We start from the raw sequence: 17,975 nt of genomic DNA on the forward strand, positions 1-17,975 counted from the left end.
AAAGATAGTTTTAATGGGTTTGTCCCACATGTGTTTTTTTCCAATATCCTGAAGCAGTAAGTCAGTTCTGACACTGTCTTCCTTGAGATCGAATCAGACCCCACAGGTTATTAGCCCAGTCCCACAGGACTGCCCCTTCCCCGACTTCAGTTACCACTCACAAGCCCAGGTTGTTCTGTGTGCTTCTGAGCAACTGGCTGTAAATCAGAGGTTCCCACAGCCCCTCCTCCAGTTCCATTATTTTGCTAAGCGGCTCACAGAACTCTGAAAAACATTTATATATGTTTACCAGTTTATTATAAAAGATATTATAAAGGATACCGATGCAGAGCTACATAGGTCCCGAGTGCAGGAGATTCTGTCCCCATGGAACTGGGGTGCACCACCCTCCTGGCATATGGATGTGTTCACCAACCCAGAAGCTCAAAAGTTTACATAGAACTTCATCTCCAGCATCTCCCTTCCCCTTCCCTGAGGTCAGTGGGTAGGGCTGAAAGTTCCAACCGTCCAGTCACTTGGTCTTTCTGGTGACCAGCCCCATCCTGAGGCCATCTAGGGGTCTAAACCTAAGTCACCTCATTAGCATGAATTCAGGTATGCCCCGAAAGGGCTTCTGGTGAACGACAAAAGATACTCCTGTCACTTAGGAAGTTGCAAGGGTTTTAGATTTGTGCCAGGAACCCGGACAATGATCAAAATATATTTCTTATTATACCACAGTATACAATTTTATGTTGACAGTAATCTTCCACTCTGAGGATATCATTCTACTGTCTGTGGGCTTCCAGTTTTGCTGTTGGGAAGTAAGCTGTCAGTCTGATAGTCATTTCTTTGTTGTGTTTTGTCTTTTCTCTCTGACCACTTTTCTTCTCTTGGTTCTTGGTATCCTTTAGTTTAGCTGCAGTGTCTCTAGGTGTGGATTTCTTCTGTGTACATTAGGTATTATGCATCTACAGATTTATAACTCTCACAGTCATGAAAAATTCTCAACCATTACATCTTCAAATATTATGTCTTCCCCATATTCTGTATTACTCTCTTCCTCTAAGGTTCCATTTAAACCCACTCCACTCCCCATCTTAACCATTCTCTCATATATTACGTTTCCATTCTTTCTGTCTGTGGTATTCTAGGTAGTTTTCTCAGATCTACCCTCTGGTATACCAGTTATCCAATCTGCTGCGTAAATACTAGGTCAGAGGCTTTTTGTTTTGTTTTCAAGTCAACAGTTATAGTTTCCATTTTGTAAAATTTTTATTTGATTCTTTTTCAAGTCTGATTGGTCATTTTGAAAGTCTCATAGTTTACTCATTTTTGCTAGTCCATCTCTTACTATCTTCATACGTTTTATTCACAGTTTTTATTTTCTATTCTGTATCTGATTGTCCTACTAGCTGAAGCCTTGAAAATAACATCAGTCTTTGTTGCTGTTGACTCCACTCTTGTTGTCTTTGTGAACTCATATTTGGTTGGACTTAATCTGTGGGAATCCTGGAGGTCTGTGTTAAGGGTGTTTTCTTCCAGGCACCCTTTACATTTACTTCCACTGGGTTTTGGGACCACTTTCACTTCCTTCAGGGGTCCTAGTTTAATGTTGAAGTCTTGGGTTGAGCTCCGCAGTTACGCTTTGACCCAAAGTGTGAAATTGGCATCTATCTTCAGAGAAACCCCTCCTTTCACACTTACCTGATGGTCACCACATGCCCTATGGATGATTAAACTCACTTTAGGGGAAGGAAGGTCTTGAAAATTTCCTTCTGCTTTCTGTGAACCCAGCAGTGGGTTAACAACTCTGCTCCATCAAGAAACTCATTTTGTTTGTTTTTGTAACTGAGAACCCTTCCAAGTATCTCACATTTACTGGAAGTATAAACCTTTAAAGTGGTTTTTATTACTAGCAACCAGGGAGTTATCACTTGGGAGCTAAATGCAAAAATAATTAACCAAGAGAAGGTTCAACTTTTTCAAAGTCAGGTGTCAAAAGCCGTCCCTGTCCCTGCCATTCACTGGAATGTAAACCGAAATGGATTTAACCTTTTGTTCTCTGTAACCACATAAAGATGTGTCTTTGTCTTGACCCCTGGCCAACCCATCTCCCTCTCATCCAATTGCAGGGCCATATGCTTCCTTCCTTTCCTTCATGAAGGTTCCTCTTCTGGTAAATTCATGCCCTATCCCAATACTTATTTTTAAATTAGTTCCCACAAGAAAGGTAAAGACCACATGAATGGCAGTGTTCCTTTTTAGTACCCCAAAGTGTAAAGAAACAGTCTTATTGATTAATTCAACAAATATTTATATCAGAAATTAAAAAGCCCTCTTTCTCAGAGAATATTTTTTTTGTTTTTTTTGGGTTTTTTTGTTGTTGTTGTTGTGTTTTTGGATTTTTTGTTTGAGAGAATATTTTCTTTACAGAGGGAAATTGACCTGGACATGGGATCAAAGGAGCTCTGGGTCAAGGCTTGGAGGGGCAGTGGGAGGGTGGACGGGGAGAAGCAGGGACAGCTGGCCCTGAGGGTTCACCCTCCAGAACCCCTCCCTTGCCCCTGCCATCCGGGGGGCCAGCGGCAGACAGGGCTGAGCCGGGGAGTTGCAGCCGATGTGTGCTTGGGGCCAGTGGTGACGGCTGATGAAAAGAGTGGGGAAGGCGTCAGAAGAGACGATTCGGGGCAGGAACAGGAAGTAATGTGGGCCAGGAAGTACAAGCATCCACGAGGTTTTCTTGGTAAATTACATGTTTAAGTCAAGCACTTCCCACCTAGATACTTACAACCTGTGCCATTTATTTTATATTTTTCTAGATCAATGAACTGAGCCATGTTCAAATCCCTGTTATGTTGATGCCAGATGACTTCAAAGCCTATTCAAAGATAAAGGTGGACAATCACCTTTTTAACAAGTAAGTAGAAGCACAGCCTTTTGTACAACTTACGTGGCTGCCAGGAGTGTGAATTCGAATTTGAATTTTTGTGAATTTCTATAATCACATTATTTTTCAATGGGTGAGAGTGAAGTTTTGCTGATAAAGTTTATCCTGTGATAAACATAACCATCTGTCATTTTCAGAAACGCAACAGCAGGCCCTCTTGGGTAATGTCTTTTTGCATACGGCGTATTGTTCTCTATGAATATCTTATATGTTAAAGGTGATGTTCTCATTACTATTTAAATGTTTGAAGCTGTACATTGCTTGGATTCTTTTTTTTTTTTTTTTTTTGGCAGCTATGGACCGCCCTTACACAAAACTCTCCTGATGATTCCTTTATGAACAGAAATGACTACTTCCTAAAACAATAAAGAATGAAGGTGCATTTTTATAAAACATAATTGGATGCCATGTTGGGCATTGAGACTATTTCTCCCTCTTTTGAATGTCATTTTAGACATCGTTATGGACCACCTTCTGTGGCAGGCAGTCCATTGAGAGCCAGACATACACCGATGTATAAGAAACAGTCCTGCCCTCGGGGGTTCACAGTCAGGCGGGTGGTTGAAAATGGACACATATACAAATTACCATCACTTAGTGTGTGGAGTACCACAGTGGGGGCACGGGGTGTGTGTGTATGCGTGTGAACACAAAGGGGGCAGCAATTCTGAATGAGTGGGATGAGCCCCAGAGAAATCCCTCCCATGTGAAGATCAATTGTGAAACTCCTTAATGGGGCCCTTGTTCTAATATGAAGCTGATGTGTTAATTATTCCCATAATGCCCTTTCAAGGTTGACCTTTTGAGGGGATCTTTTCTATGTGAATATAGAATGTGGTATTTATATAAAAGATAAAACAGGTCGATCTAGGAGCGAGAGTCAGTCTTGTTTTGTAAGATTTCATCAGCAGGCAACCCAGGACCAGTGTGGGAGCCCTGTTTGTGGCTCTCTGTGCTGCGCCTCCTGGCCTCGCCAAGCTCTTTGCTTTTCCTTCACCGTTTCCCCTACGTGTCTGTCCCTTCTGTCCGCCGGATCCTACTGTGGGTTCTGGTTGGCCCCTTGAAACTCACCTGTGCCTTCTGTGGGTCGGGAACCCCAAGTGCTTCTTTGGCTGCCGGAGAGCATGATGGTGGCAGATTCAAGTCTGGTTCACTGTTTGTACGTCTGAACTTTATTCCACAACCTGTTTCAGAGAAAACATGCCGAGCCACTTCAAGTTTAAGGAATACTGCCCGATGGTTTTCCGTAACCTGCGGGAGAGGTTTGGAATCGATGATCAGGATTTCCAGGTGAGTTGCTTTCGTAACATTCGTTTCACATGGGTTTCATCGTGCCTTTTGCGCTGTAAAATGGGATTCACATTTTTGTCATGACAAGTAATTAGATAAGAGTAATTTTCATTTTGTATGAGAATTTTTCAGTGTTCTTTCTGAAATAAAGGGTTCTTTCAGTTAGGGACCACTATACAATATGATTTCAGTAGTCCGCAGAAGAAATTATTCTTTGCGAAGGGAGCAAGCCTGTGAGTTTTATATAATATTCTCACTTACAGATGAAAGTATTCTGCCCTACAGAGCCTCCTTTTGATTTTCTGCCCTCAAACGGGTTGGCAGCCCCTAGGGTTGTGTATGTGTGTTGAATTCACATTTCCTTTATTTGCAGAGGCCACTTAGGAATCTTAGAAATTTGTTTTCGTTCTTGCTGATTTGCCGAATTGGCCCACCCTGGCCCTCCCCACGGTATTTTGTCAAGAGACCCCCTTAGAACCCTGCAGTGCCCGGCAGTCTAGTGACTGCAGCACCGCTGTCACCACCAGGAGCCCGCCAGTCCCAGGGACACTTCTGTGCAGCACTGTCTCCCGCTCTTGGGACCCACCATGTAAAGATGTGCCCTGTTGCTTTTCTCCCCATGTTTGCCCAGTTCTCAATTTCAACTTTTAAAATCGCTGTCAGATCTGCTGATCCCTGGACCAGGCATCAGTTACCTGATTTTCACGGAGCTGGCCAGATTCGTAGAAGCCAAGGATTTTTTTAAGAGCAGAAATCTAAGTCAGGAGATACAAGGGCTGCTTTCTGGTCTTTTATGGCAGGCCGTTTATTTTACTGTAAGAGTACTGACTTATTTTAAATGTGGTAAACACTTTCTCTCATTTGCCCCAAACCAGAAATCCTTTTATCTTGCATTACGTGTCCTGTTGCTGCCCCGGGTGACCTTACAAGGTGAATACTGGCACAGCTCACCCTGTACTTTCCCTTAAAGAACAGGCCCCTAAGGCAAATCAAGCTTAGCTAGCATACTTTCTTATAGATCTGTGGGCCTCCCTGCCCTGCCCCATTGTTGAAAGTTTCCAAGAATCTCTCACAGGCTCACTCAGGCATGAGAAGCCTTGAAGCTGCCATATTTTGAAAAAGCAACGCTGGCCAGGCTGCCGGTGACATTCCCTCCTCTGTGGACCTGGCCAAGGTTTCCACGGAGGTCCAGGCTCTGAGCAGAGGCTCGGGTGCGCCCCGGAGAGGGCTGAGGGGAAGTGGGCGGGGAGGATGTGAGCGCTCGGTTTGCTTTTAAAAACTGCGATGGAGCCAGTGTTCAGGTGTGGGCTTCATGTGTAAGAGAGAAAGAACTTCGATCACACTTGGACTTGAATTTACTGCTGCAAAAGCCAAGTCACCTTTAAAGAATAAATTTTGGAATTGTAAAAAAGCCTTGTATAAAATAAAAAGGAATAATTCTACATTATGTAAGAACTGTTATTACATTTCAAGAGGCCGTGTGAAAATAGTATGCTTTGAAAAGAATGAACAGTTGATAACTTTGACATCCTAAGAAAATCTCCTCTGACTCTGCTGCTACATTCAAGTGTGTATCTTCCTTTGTGCCCCTCCTTTTTTTTCTTATTTTAATTTTTAAAAATAAAATAGCTATACTGGCGTTTCACAGAAACTGACTTTCAGGGCCTGTGCTACAGGATCTTGTTAAATTCCTCAATTCATTACCACAGTGAAGTCCTTATATTTCTTCTGAGAACCAGCCCTGTTAAATGAGATCCCAAATGGATCTATTAGATCCTTAGTTGCTGAAATACTAAGACAGGAACGGGGTTTCCCTCTCTTTTTCCCCCTAAAAACAAAACCATGTAAGTTGATATTTAAGTAAGTGCAAATTGCTGATACAAACTTTGAAGGCAAATTAGGCGAGTGGAGGATGATTCACACGGAACTAATTGGCAAGTCTGTTAAGCTCTTAGCGTGAGAGATCAGTACAAGGGAGAACCGGTGTGAGTGTAATTAATCATTTGAACACCGCTCCTTCCCTCAGCCATGCCTGGTGCTTTTGGCATTTAGATTGCTGCTTTCTCTTTGGCAACTGTATTTCTATTTAAAAATAAAAAAGTGGGTGTTTACAGTAACTTTAGTAAACCAGACATACACAGTCCCTCTGCACCCACAGATTCCACCAACTGCAGATCAAATTGCAGTTGGAATCTGCGGATACGGAATCTGCGGATACGGAGGGCCGATTGTACTGGCCCCATTTCTAAGTTCCTTTCCCAATGTTTGTACCTCTTAAAATTTTTTCAGCTGGGGCAGGGCCCCTGAGTTTAAACGGAAGATAAGATCGTACACATGGGGCTTAGCCCACCTTGTTGGCTACTTGGTTTGGAAAACGGAGGAAGTTGTGCCAACAGTGGCTCTGGCTTGGTGCGTCTGGGTGCCTGCGCGCCGCAAGCCAGGGAGGCGGAGTGCAGTGCGCTTGCGGGGGCCGGCGGGGCTGTGGTCTCGGCTCTTCGGCTCACCACTGCCCGGACACTTCATTCACTGTGGCCAGAACAGGTAACAGGTATCAGTTGACACCTAGTGCCAAACTGAACCCTCTTTCTCAATCTGATTTAAAAAGTGGGATCAATGACCCGGCGTCTCATCCTCTTTGGAGGCACTGGATGGCTCAAGGGGCCCAGGCCCCTCACTGTTTCCCTTGCCTTGCTCTATTTAATTTTCGGAAGCGCTTGCTTATTGGACAAATGACTTTTAAATCTCTGTGGCGAAAAGGAGTTCCACCGTGCGGTTCATTTAGTATTCAAACCTTCATGTTATATCAAATGGATAAATGTTCGCCACCTGCCTTGCGTGTGTGAATGCAGTTTTGCTGCGCCTGAAAAAAGTCAGTATCGATCCATCTGATCAAAGTAGAACATAGTAATTAGCCAACTTAATTGACCTCTGTCAGCCAACTTAAACTTCTTGAAAGGAACTGAGAAACATCCCTGCTGTCTCCGTAAACACTTGTATCTTTCCTCTGGTTTTGATTTCTTGAAAATGTCTTTTAAAAACAACTTCTTTTTCTTGCTGTTAAAGATAAATTCAAGCAACAGTTCTAGAATACTCATTATTAACAACAGTGTCACTGAACATACATATGTAAACCTGTGTGCGTATGTGTATGCATGTATGCTTAGTGCTTTCAGATTCAAAATTTTCTCCAACTTATTAGGGCTTCTTAAAATCACTTCATTGATTTGTAATGTGCACAGAGGTGAACTGTGTTCTGATCATTGTTGGGACAATGTGACTCCCCATGACCGTTCTTTTAAGATGTCTTTCAAGTTGAATGCTCCCCCAGAGGCCTCGCTGTTACGGTTGCTACAGTTCTGTTCTTCCATCTCCTCTGCCGCTTTAAGCTCCGCTCCCCATAGGTGGATGATTTCACGCACGATTATCAACTCAGTGTGTGTTTATTTGCACCTACTGTGTGTAAGGCTCTGTGATAGACATTATAGGGAATGCAGAAGAGGAGAAAGGATGAAGGAATTTTTTTTTAACTATTACATGACAGATTCTGTATTAGATGCTAATGAGATTTACAGAAACCCAGGCATCTTGATTTTTAATGTTCTTTAAGAAAACCTGCATCCCTCTTTCCAGTCTCTCATAGTATCAGAACCTCTTATGACAGGCCTGGGAAGTCAACTAGAGGCTTCGGTTGAAGTTTCTGAGCTGCAGGAAGGATTACCCACCAGAAACCAAAAAGTTATACAGGATGGCGATGATGCAGTTAAAGCTAAATACACCATATAATAGAAACTGAGCCCTCTGGTTCTTTGTGGAGGATAATACTAGGTTTGCTTTTCCCCTGCCGCATCTTCCGAATTAGAATCGCTTGTTATTCACATTTGATGCATTTTCTTCTTTGTATTGGTAACAGAGGATTCTAATTTTAAAATAATTAATTTTAAAAGCTAACGTTTTAGGGCTTCCCTGGTGGCGCAGTGGTTGAGAGTCCGCCTGCTGATGCAGGGGACATGGGTTTGTGCCCCGGTCCGGGAAGATCCCACATGCCGCGGAGCGGCTGGGCCCGTGAGCCATGGCCACTGAGCCTGCGCGTCCGGAGCCTGTGCTCCGCAGTGGGAGAGGCCACAACGGTGAGAGGCCCGCGTACCGCAAAAAAAAAAAAGCTAACGTTTTAAACTTTTGATGTTCTTGTTTCAAGTTTAAAAATAAAATTCTCACGATGAATAGCGGACAGGAACTCCACCTGGGCTGGAAGCCAAAGGGCACCCCTCAGATTGGACATCTCTCCTGACAGACTTTTGGGAAAACTCGCTCCCAGCCCATCAGCATCCTCAGATTTTTTTCACGTGCTTTTTCTGCTGTTTCTCAAGTGTTGAACCAATTACTGCCCCACCACAAACTGACCCCACCTGACAGCTCAGCCTTGCTGTTGGCCTGCGTTTTCCGTTCCTGAACCCACGTTGGGTTAAGTCTCGTCGTTTTCAGCCGAGCGCTGACAATCATCCCTGCCAGGGAGCTCCTGTCTAGGGCAGATGCTGCCTGTTTGCTTATCAGGAGCCTCGGACACAGGCCTCTGGTATTTTAATCTGAGTCAAGTACCAACCTGATCTTTGTAAAGGCGATCTCACGGCGCTCAGTGACGTTCCTGCAACTTTTCTTCTTTCTCTGCTGGTCATTACCGTTCATATCTGTTTCCTTCTTTTCTGGTAAGTTGTTTCATTATTAATAAGTGTTCAATTGCACAGTGTTCTGCCCCCCTCTGCAATGAAAGCCATTCCACGCCTGGGATCACAGCTCAGACTTTCTTTGAAATTCCCCAAGAGCGTAACACAGGGCTTTAAACACAGTGGGCTTTTAATAAATCCTTGATGATGATGTTAGCACGTTGGTCTTTCCCTCCCTGATGAGGTCAGAGGACGATCTGCTCGCTCAGATCCATCAAACGCAAACCCAGAAAGCAGCCTCGTCCAGGCTGTGGCTCCCGGCTCCTGGGCCGTGCGATTTGAGGTGTGTAATCATAGTCCTGAGTTGTGAGCAGGGCAGGTGTCAGGTCCATGAAACAGGTAGCCCGAGCTGGGAGAAAGAACATTTTCCTGCGAGTTGAGAAGCTGGTTTGCGTCTTGGATCTTCAGTGACGGATACTGTGACTTAATCTGGTCGCTTAGCCCTGGTAGGTCTCAGTTTTCTCATCTGTGAAATGAGGGAGAAGGACTCCATGCTCTCTGAGACCCTCCCAGCTGTCACATTTCTGAATCTGTTATTAAGTCACGGCCAATAGGTCACTGACTGTCACTCAGGTTCCTGTACATGATACTGCCGTGTCTCCTTTGTAAGGTGCTGGCTTTTACACATTTGAGCATGGCAGAATTGATTGTACATGGCCTTCCTGTTGACTAAATGGAAAAACTTTCATACATTATTTTTAGCAGAAATACAAACTCATATCAAAATGGAAAAAAAAAAAACCCAAATGTCTGTAAGACTATATGAGTAGTTCAAGGGTATTAAATGTTCAAAATGCTTGGGTATTGAAAAAATGGATAGGGGACCGTAATGGTTGATGTTGATAGTTCGTGACATTTTTATGAGAAGTATAGAAAAATTGGTGGCAAAGATGAGCTACTTAAATTGACATTTCCTCCACCCCCCTGGAGGCCCCAGTAATCCTGGACCTCCCACTGTGGAAATAAACATCTTCAATGCAGACTTTTAGAGGCTTGGAGGCGAGCACCACTAATCCCTTTCTTTGGGGAAAGGAGAATAAATTTCCAATTATAAATGTAGGAAGGCCATTCAAGAGTGAGTTTCATCTCTCATTATCTTCCTTTATTTCTCATTGAGGGCTGACATGGCACTAGAGATTCAAACACAGCTCTTGAGGTTTGAGATGGGGTGTTGTAATGCTACCCACCAGGGTTCTTGGACTCCTTAATCAACAGAAATTGATAAGAGGCCAGACGAGAAATTCAGGCAAGGCCTTACTGGGACTCGTACTGCAGCGCTAGGGAGCGAAAGCACGTAACAGGTGCCCATGCTCGCTCACTGAGTGGGCAAGCTGGTCCTTTAAACGGGGTGAGGGTGGGGGCGGGATGGAGGGGGGCTTAGGGTGGTCAGCCCCTCCCCCAGGTGGTGCTGGGTGCAGGGATCGTGTGCAGGACCCTGCTTTTCTCCCGACACCTCAGAAGTGGCAGTTGGGTTTTTGGTCTTTTTGTATCTTGTTCACAATCTGCCCCAGCTGCGTGCAGTTGTTTTTAGTCCCTTACAGTTTCCTTGTATCTCTTGCTGGAGGAGATGCTTGTCCAGGTGCAAGCAGTGCAGCGGAGGGTCCCAGGTCCCAGCCTGGCTCTGTAGATCTGTGATGTACTTGGCTGTGGAAAACAGGAGTAGTGGACACTGAGCTTACTTATCCAGAGGCAAGATCGTCCAGCAAAATGGACTAAATCATCCTGTTCTTACGTGCCCTGCATCTACTAGCTTTGCCCTAGAACTTTAATTTTTTTTTTTTTTTTTTTTTTTTGCGCTACGCGGGCCTCTCACCGGTGCGGCCTCTCCCGTTGCGGAGCACAGGCTCCGGACGCGCAGGCTCAGCGGCCGTGGCTCACGGGACCAGCCGCTCCGCGGCATTTGGGATCCTCCCAGACAGGGGCACGAACCCGTGTCCCCTGCATTGGCAGGCGGACTCTCAACCACTGCGCCACCAGGGAAGCCCTAGAACTTAAATTTCTGTCCAGCGGTTTATGGTATCCCCAGCTCCCCAGCAAGCCTGGCAGCATTCTCAGAAGCAGCGTGGGCTGGCCGTCACGCGTCCACCTCACTGGACTGAACAGGGAGCACCCGTGATGTCGCCTCGCTCGCCCAGACATGGCCCAGGGTCTACAGCTGGACCCCTCGGGGTGACGCGTGTGCTCCGGGGACTCGGGGGAAGAATGTTTGGACCAATCACAGCCGCCTGTGTGCTGGATGATTGTGCAATAGGAAATGTCCAGACAGGCAGATCTCTAGGACAGAAAGTGGATGAGAGGTTTCCTAGGTGGGGGGTGGAGGCAGAATGGGAGGGACTGCTTATGGGTATAGGGTTTCTTTTTGAGGTTGATGAAAATGTTCTAAAATCCATTGTGGTAATGGTTGTTTAATTTTGTAACCGTACTAAAAACCATTGATTTGTATGCTTTAAATAGGTAAATAGTCTGGTGTGTGAATTATATCTCAGTAAAGCCATTAGGGAAGAAGAATGTTTGGAGTTTCAGATTAGTTTATATTCAATAGGAGAACTTTTTCCCCCTCCACCATTGATTTTGGCTGCCTTTTTCTTGATGGTAGGGGCTTAGGTTAGTAGTATTTCCACTTAGAACAAGTGAATTTAAGGAATTACATAGTTTATAATATACAACTATCAAACGTATAGAAGAAAAGGGTAGCCAATGAATAAAAGCAAGTTTGTTGCGGTTTGTGTACATTTATCATTAGATTCCCCCCAGACTAAAAGCAAATCATTTGCTAAGTCTCCACAAACTGAAAGCAGTAACACATTAGTGAATCCTAATTAGTAGAGCAAGAAGGAAACCTAGAGACCATTAAGTCCGACTGTCTTTCCTTGCAGATAACCAGATAACAGAGTAAGGAGTGGGGGGGGGTCTGACTGCCCTCAACTTCTCACTGCTTCTCTTTTTGCCGTACATGCTGAGACCCGAAAACCTGAAAAGGACAGAAAGGTAGTAAAGGAGTGACTGTTGTGGGCAGACGCTATGTCAGATTTCTATTACGTCTGTATTTTCAGTGTTGAATTAAATAAGCCTTTTAAGGCTCTGCATCGAACGGGATTGTGGATTTTGTGGTAGCCCAGTACGTTACACAAATGGCTTTCCAGACCGGCATCCCAAGGTTGCTTTTCCAAACCTTCTCTCCCCTCAAGCCCTCCCACAGCCCGCCACGGCTCACCCTCCTTGCCCTTGCTGCCACCTCAAGGTCACTAGAGGCCTGGCCGTCAGGCTCCCTGACGTTCCCTCCCCTGTACCTTCAAGTCCGTTGGCATCTTCAGCCGGCCTGCTTTCCTCCCCTCCTCGGGAAGGGGTCACCCCAGCTCTCCGGGCTACCTCCCCCGTGCTTTCTCCATCCTTTAAAGAACTGGCCCACTCTCTGCCATCCCTCCTGCCCTTTGGCTGGAGAGCATGCTGGGAGCTGAACAGGGGCCACGGATAGAAGGGAGACCTAGTGGGGCTGGAATTTTTGACTTGAAACTTCCTTGTGTAAAATGTTTTAAATTCTTTTTCAAACTGCAAGTGGTTCTTATTGAGGGCTGTGGAAAGTAAGCCGTGAAATGGAGAGTATGCGAGTGGCGAGAATGTGGTTCTTGATTTTCACTGGGTACGAACCAGAGGCTTGGCCAGGGTGGACTGAAGAGCCAACTGAAGGGACTTCCCTGGCGGTCCAGTGGTTAAGACTCCACGCTTCCACTGCAGGGGGCACGGGTTCGTTCCCTTGTTGGGGAACTAAGACCCCGCATGCCACGCTGTGCAGCCAAAAAAAGGAGCCAACAGGAAGAACCCATTCCGTAAGTCCTTCATTTTTGACTCACCAACTTACAGAGTAGTTTGCTAATGTTGATCTGCACCTCTAAATGTCTTCCAGGTTGAAATTTGCTATTTATAATAATAGCTACCATTAAGGAGTGCTACTGTTCCAGGCACTATTATCGAAACTCTGTCTTATCTAATTTAACCCCCAGGCAAACTTTTAGTGATGATTCTTCTCATCATTATTACCTTTCTACTAGTACGGAAACTGAGGCACAAGGAGCTTAAATAACTTGCCCAAAGTCACACAGCCTTAACGTAGAGCACCCGTGTGTGATGCTTATCCTGTCTTCTAGCTTCAATATCAGTGCTATTTGGAACTTGAAAGGTCATCAGACCTCTGCTTATGACAATATGAACCTGAGAGAACATGAATAAACTAAGAGTACGAATAAACTAAATGTAACACAAAGAGATAGTTTTGATGTTCAGAACCCTCTGAAGAGTGTGTACATCGTGGGCTTAGAATGTTTGCTCTTCTGATGGCTTCTAGACTAGGGTAGGTCTATTAGGATCTTTCAGAAGACCAGTCAGGGGGTGGAGGCCTCTGCAAGGCCTTCCACGGATGCCGTCCCACTCAGGTCTCAAAGCAAGTGGTTTCTGCCCTCTGGGCCTCTGTTTTCTCATCTGTAAATTGGGTGGTTTGGAATAATCTCCAGGGTTGCCTCCACCTGTCATGCTCTTTGATTATGACGTTTATTTACACATAAGGGGACCCTCTGGGGCTTCTGGAGGTCACTCCCCAGCTCTGTTTCTCTCAGGCCTTTCTCCTCCTGGCCTCCCAGACTTGCCCAGGCATCCTGTATGAGGCTATGGTTCACTCTTCCTTTGTGACACAACAAGGGACACTGAGGAATTTCAATATTCAATTTCTAGATAGCAGGCTGTTTTGACTACATTCCATGTGTGTCCGCAACCTCCTTCCCTTAGCTCGTCCTCTCGTTCTTGCTAAAATTGTCCAAGTACATCTGGAACCTCTGATGTGTTATTTCCATGCTGCTCTAAGAACTATTGCCATCTCTCTTTAGTCCTGGCCCAGATGTCCTAAGCCATCATCATGCCCCTGCTCAGATGGTGGTTGGACTCTCTTGTGACTGGACTTCTGCTGGAAAACATCAAATCACCTTCTGAGGCCTGTGCTGTCCTGCACTTCCTAGAGCCATATCTTCGAGGAAATACATTTTTTAGAGTCATAGGAGGTCTGAGGGAGAGACCTAGTTCAGCCTGCCCCCTCCCCTGGGCTTATCCTCTGTCACTTTATAGTCCCGGGAACTGAGGCTCAAAGATGCTGAATGCCGTATCCAAGGGTCAGTGAGTGGAGAGAATGTTCTAGGTCCCAGACCAGCACCCTGCCTTACTCGGTACTGCCCTTACCAACACACACTCACTTCTATCTCATGTCAAAGGTTACAAAAAGTCAGTGATTATGGTATTAATTAATGGCAAAAGTTTAGCCTTGTCTTTGTAAATTGCCCCTTTTTGTTACCTCAGAGGAAGCTTTTAGGCGGGAGCCTTAGGCATGTCACTTGGTTCCACTGTACCCCAGTTTTATTATCTTCAAGTGGAAAAATGCACCTGGCTCTTTCTATCACATAGGAATGTTGTGGAAATAAAATGAGTATGGATTTTTCCAGGCCTTAGAGTCATTCCAAGGATCACACATTTTGTGTAAAATTGCATTCACTCTTCTGATTGTCTGTTTGTCTAAGGCTTTCATTAAATCTGATTCATATATTTTTATATTCATAGTGATTATAAAAGGTACATTCTGAATTTTGACACAGTGTGATTGTTCCTAATTTCACTGGTTATTGGAAAACAATGAGCCTTAAAAAAATTCTTCCACACATTGGAAGTAGATATTGTGGGTTGGGACTACTTATGTGATTATTGAAAAATTGAGTTAAGGCAGAATCAAGATGAGAATTTGTAAAGTTTTATATGCCAGGCCATTATGGGAGGGCCTATGGCCTTATACGAAATCTGTAATAAATAATTATCAATGTCTGAAACTGAAGGGAAAGGCAAAGAATTTGGAAGGAGATAGCATCTGTGCTAAGGAGTTTGTACATTTTTCACTCTGCCTTTCTAGCCCTTTAGTTTGTAAATCCATACGTTGCTTTGAATGTAGTATTATTAAACATTCCATTAATGAATTAATACAGTGAATGCAATGAACTATCATTCTTCACTGTAAAGTTTCACATTTTAATCAAACCAGAGTTGGACAGACTATAATGGGACAGGCATTCAGGCAGGTACGTTTGTAGTTACAACACACTTAATACACAAGACTCTCCACACTCTGCACCAGACAAATCCCCCCATAGCCACGATTCAGTAGACTCTTGGTTCTCACGTGTGGTCTGCAGACCCGCTGCAGCTGTATCGGCGTCTTCTGCTGCTTCACACGCCCCATCCCACACCTGCCAGGTCAGACGCTGCATTGTCACGTGATCCCCAGGTGACTCCGTTGCTCAGAGTTTGAGAATCACTGACTCTGCAGCTTTCAATTCTGTTCTTTCCCACTGGTCCATAATAGAATGTTACATTTTCATATCCAGTACGCCTAAGCAAACGGGTTATGAAACTGATGCTGCTGTAATTCTGTCCTTTGCTAAATATAATTATCCTTTACTATTCCCCCCTCCCCCCAAAAAGTTATTTTACATGTGTTGTCAGTTTTACAGAGTTTATAACGTGGTCCGCCTGTCTTTCATTAAGTTGATTGTTCCTGCTTTGATTTTTATCCCTGAAAGTAATTTGTAATCTTACAATTCCTAGTGTTCTTGTTTTATTTGGAATAACCTTTTACAAATTAATGTTTGGGAGGAAAAAGACCATTAAGCCAAGAGCAATGATTGCTTTTTTTGGCCAGTGTTTAAAACCCCCAAAGAGGGCATTCACTTTGATTTTCTTCCCTTTTGTTCTTAGTAGGAAGTGGTATAAAGGAGGATTTTTATGTTTGAGGGAAAAAATCAATATAAGAATCAGACTCTTGTTGTTATAGCCACTTTCATCCTGAAAATCCTTTTCCTCCTTCGCAGCCTATCTGATGAGTTTCAGCTGTCTTCATCATTTAACATGGCCAGTTCCTACTTTTTAAAATCATTGGGAGTTACACTGATTTTCCCCCCGCTTCTCTCAAGTTTTCTAATGAGCTAAGGAAAGCAAATTCAGTTAATTGGCAGGAGCGGCTCTGCACTTGGCAGTTGTGCCCGGCTACATTCCGATCAGGATGTGCTGCTGTCTCAGGATGTAAAGACAGCAGCCGAGGTGCCAGGGCTGGTCCTGGAGATGAGAATGCGCTCACTTCCCTCAGCCCGAGGAGGCCCTCCACAAGTTGCTGCACCACGGCAGTGTCATTAAGATCTCATACGGCTCAGTCCTGGTGGATTTCATCTGGGAAAGAAGGAAAGGTTAAGGAGGCTTGAACATTCTAGACTGATGGGGAACTCTCACTGACAGTCATGATGCAGTGATACCACCTGCCTCTCTAAAGACATCTGTGTCCCCCTAATTAGACAGACTTTGGTTCATTGGGGCTTTCAAATGCCCACTTTGGGAAAGGAAGGTGAAGTGGGACTGTCTTTCCCTGTGAATCCCTCATACGCCATCCAGTGGGGCTGGGCAGGGAATGGAGGTCGGTTCTCAAGGGCACAGTTAGCAGAGGCGAAGACCAGGCTTCCTCAGATGCTGGGGGTTTGCTGATCCACTAGCCTGGTGACCAGTGTAAGACGGTTGGGGGAAAGCGGGACAGACTTCCTGGAGGCTCTAGGAAAACAGATTCAAACAGGTGAGTCACAGGTGAGAGCAGGGGAGACAGCGGGAGTGACAGTGAGTATGGAATGGAATGCTAGATCCTGGAGTGAAGTGATTGCAGAAGAGCGCCCACTCAGAGCCCTGCCCCATCCTCTCCAGGAGATGAATCATCCTCAAAAATGGCTGAAGTGGGGTGGAGGATGGGCCAGGTCAGAAACTTCTGGAGCTGGGTTAGAGCACACCTGCCCAGGCCAGGCCCTCCCAGGGCAGCCGTGGGCCACAGAGTTTGGTAATTAAGCTGTTTACTACTTGAGTAGTTGACTAGTTTGAGAACTTGGGTTCCGAGCCAGCCACACTGCAGATGGCATTCTGGCTCTTCCCCTTACTAGCTGTGTGACTTTCTCCAAACGATTATACCTCTCTGATCCCCATCTCCTCATCTGTACAACGGTGATATCACTAGTAACCATTTCATGGGAATGTTATCAGAGTTGGGAGAAGTCCCCTGTGTATAACGCTTGGCAGAATACCTGTCATACAAGGAAACACTCAGGGAAAGTAAGATGTCCTTTCATGGCTGGAACCTAATTTTATTGAGAGGGAAATCTCAGCTCTTGTCCAACTCAAAAGAACAAGGTGAACAAAGTAACTGATTATAATTCTAGACATTAGAATCGCTGTTTTCATTTCTGCCATTTGAGGTACAATGAATAGAAAATGTTGTCCTCCTACTTATCAACTTCTTCCAAACACAGATGTTTTTGAAAACTTGTGGTGACAACAAATGACCTGGAAATTAGTCTTTAACCGGTCCTCTTCCCTCCTCCCCTGTCATCCCACGGGAAGAATTCCCTGACCAGGAGTGCACCCCTTCCCAACGACTCCCAAGCCCGCAGCGGAGCCCGGTTCCACACGTCCTACGACAAGAGGTACATCATCAAGACCATCACGAGTGAAGATGTGGCTGAAATGCACAACATCCTAAAGAAATACCACCAGGTAATGTTTATCTTTATGTGAAACTCTGAGAAGGTTGACATTTGTGACAAATTATCATCAAGGCCAAAGAAAGTTAGGACATGACTAGAACACATTTGACAGAAAAATTCCCTCTAGCTGTGTTTTTAAAAATTACTGTGGCCGGATTACTGACAGTTAACATTTAGGAATGAATAGATCGGTAGTTAATAGATGTAATATGTTTAATCTAAATACCCTTCTGTACAATAGTTGTGATGATTACCACTCTGATTTTAAAATCACTCTGCTTAAGGTTTGGCAACATTTCGGAAGTGATTTTGCACGTGCTGGAAGTGAGGTGCTGATCTCTGAGTACTTATCCATTTATACCTACAGATCCTCTCCTGCTTGCACTGGTCTCTTCCTGTCCTGGCCCCAGAAAGGCCCACCCCCCCCCCACCACT

At 44.8% G+C, this 17,975-nt stretch overlaps 1 protein-coding gene across 1 annotated transcript in view; it reads left to right on the forward strand.

The window, feature by feature from the left end:
• The window catches only part of PIP4K2A (phosphatidylinositol-5-phosphate 4-kinase type 2 alpha), a 175,273-nt gene that overhangs the window by 100,697 nt on the left and 56,601 nt on the right, over positions 1-17,975 (forward strand). The window contains exons 2-4 of the mRNA XM_029236948.1: positions 2,802-2,899; positions 4,123-4,219; positions 17,398-17,550. Coding sequence (XP_029092781.1) covers positions 2,802-2,899; positions 4,123-4,219; positions 17,398-17,550 — 348 coding nt within the window. The remainder of the gene's footprint in view (positions 1-2,801; positions 2,900-4,122; positions 4,220-17,397; positions 17,551-17,975) is intronic.

This window comes from Monodon monoceros, unplaced genomic scaffold (genome assembly GCF_005190385.1).
Source record: "Monodon monoceros isolate NGI ecotype Baffin Bay Population unplaced genomic scaffold, NGI_Narwhal_1 Super_Scaffold_21, whole genome shotgun sequence".
Taxonomy (NCBI): Eukaryota; Metazoa; Chordata; class Mammalia; order Artiodactyla; family Monodontidae; genus Monodon; species Monodon monoceros.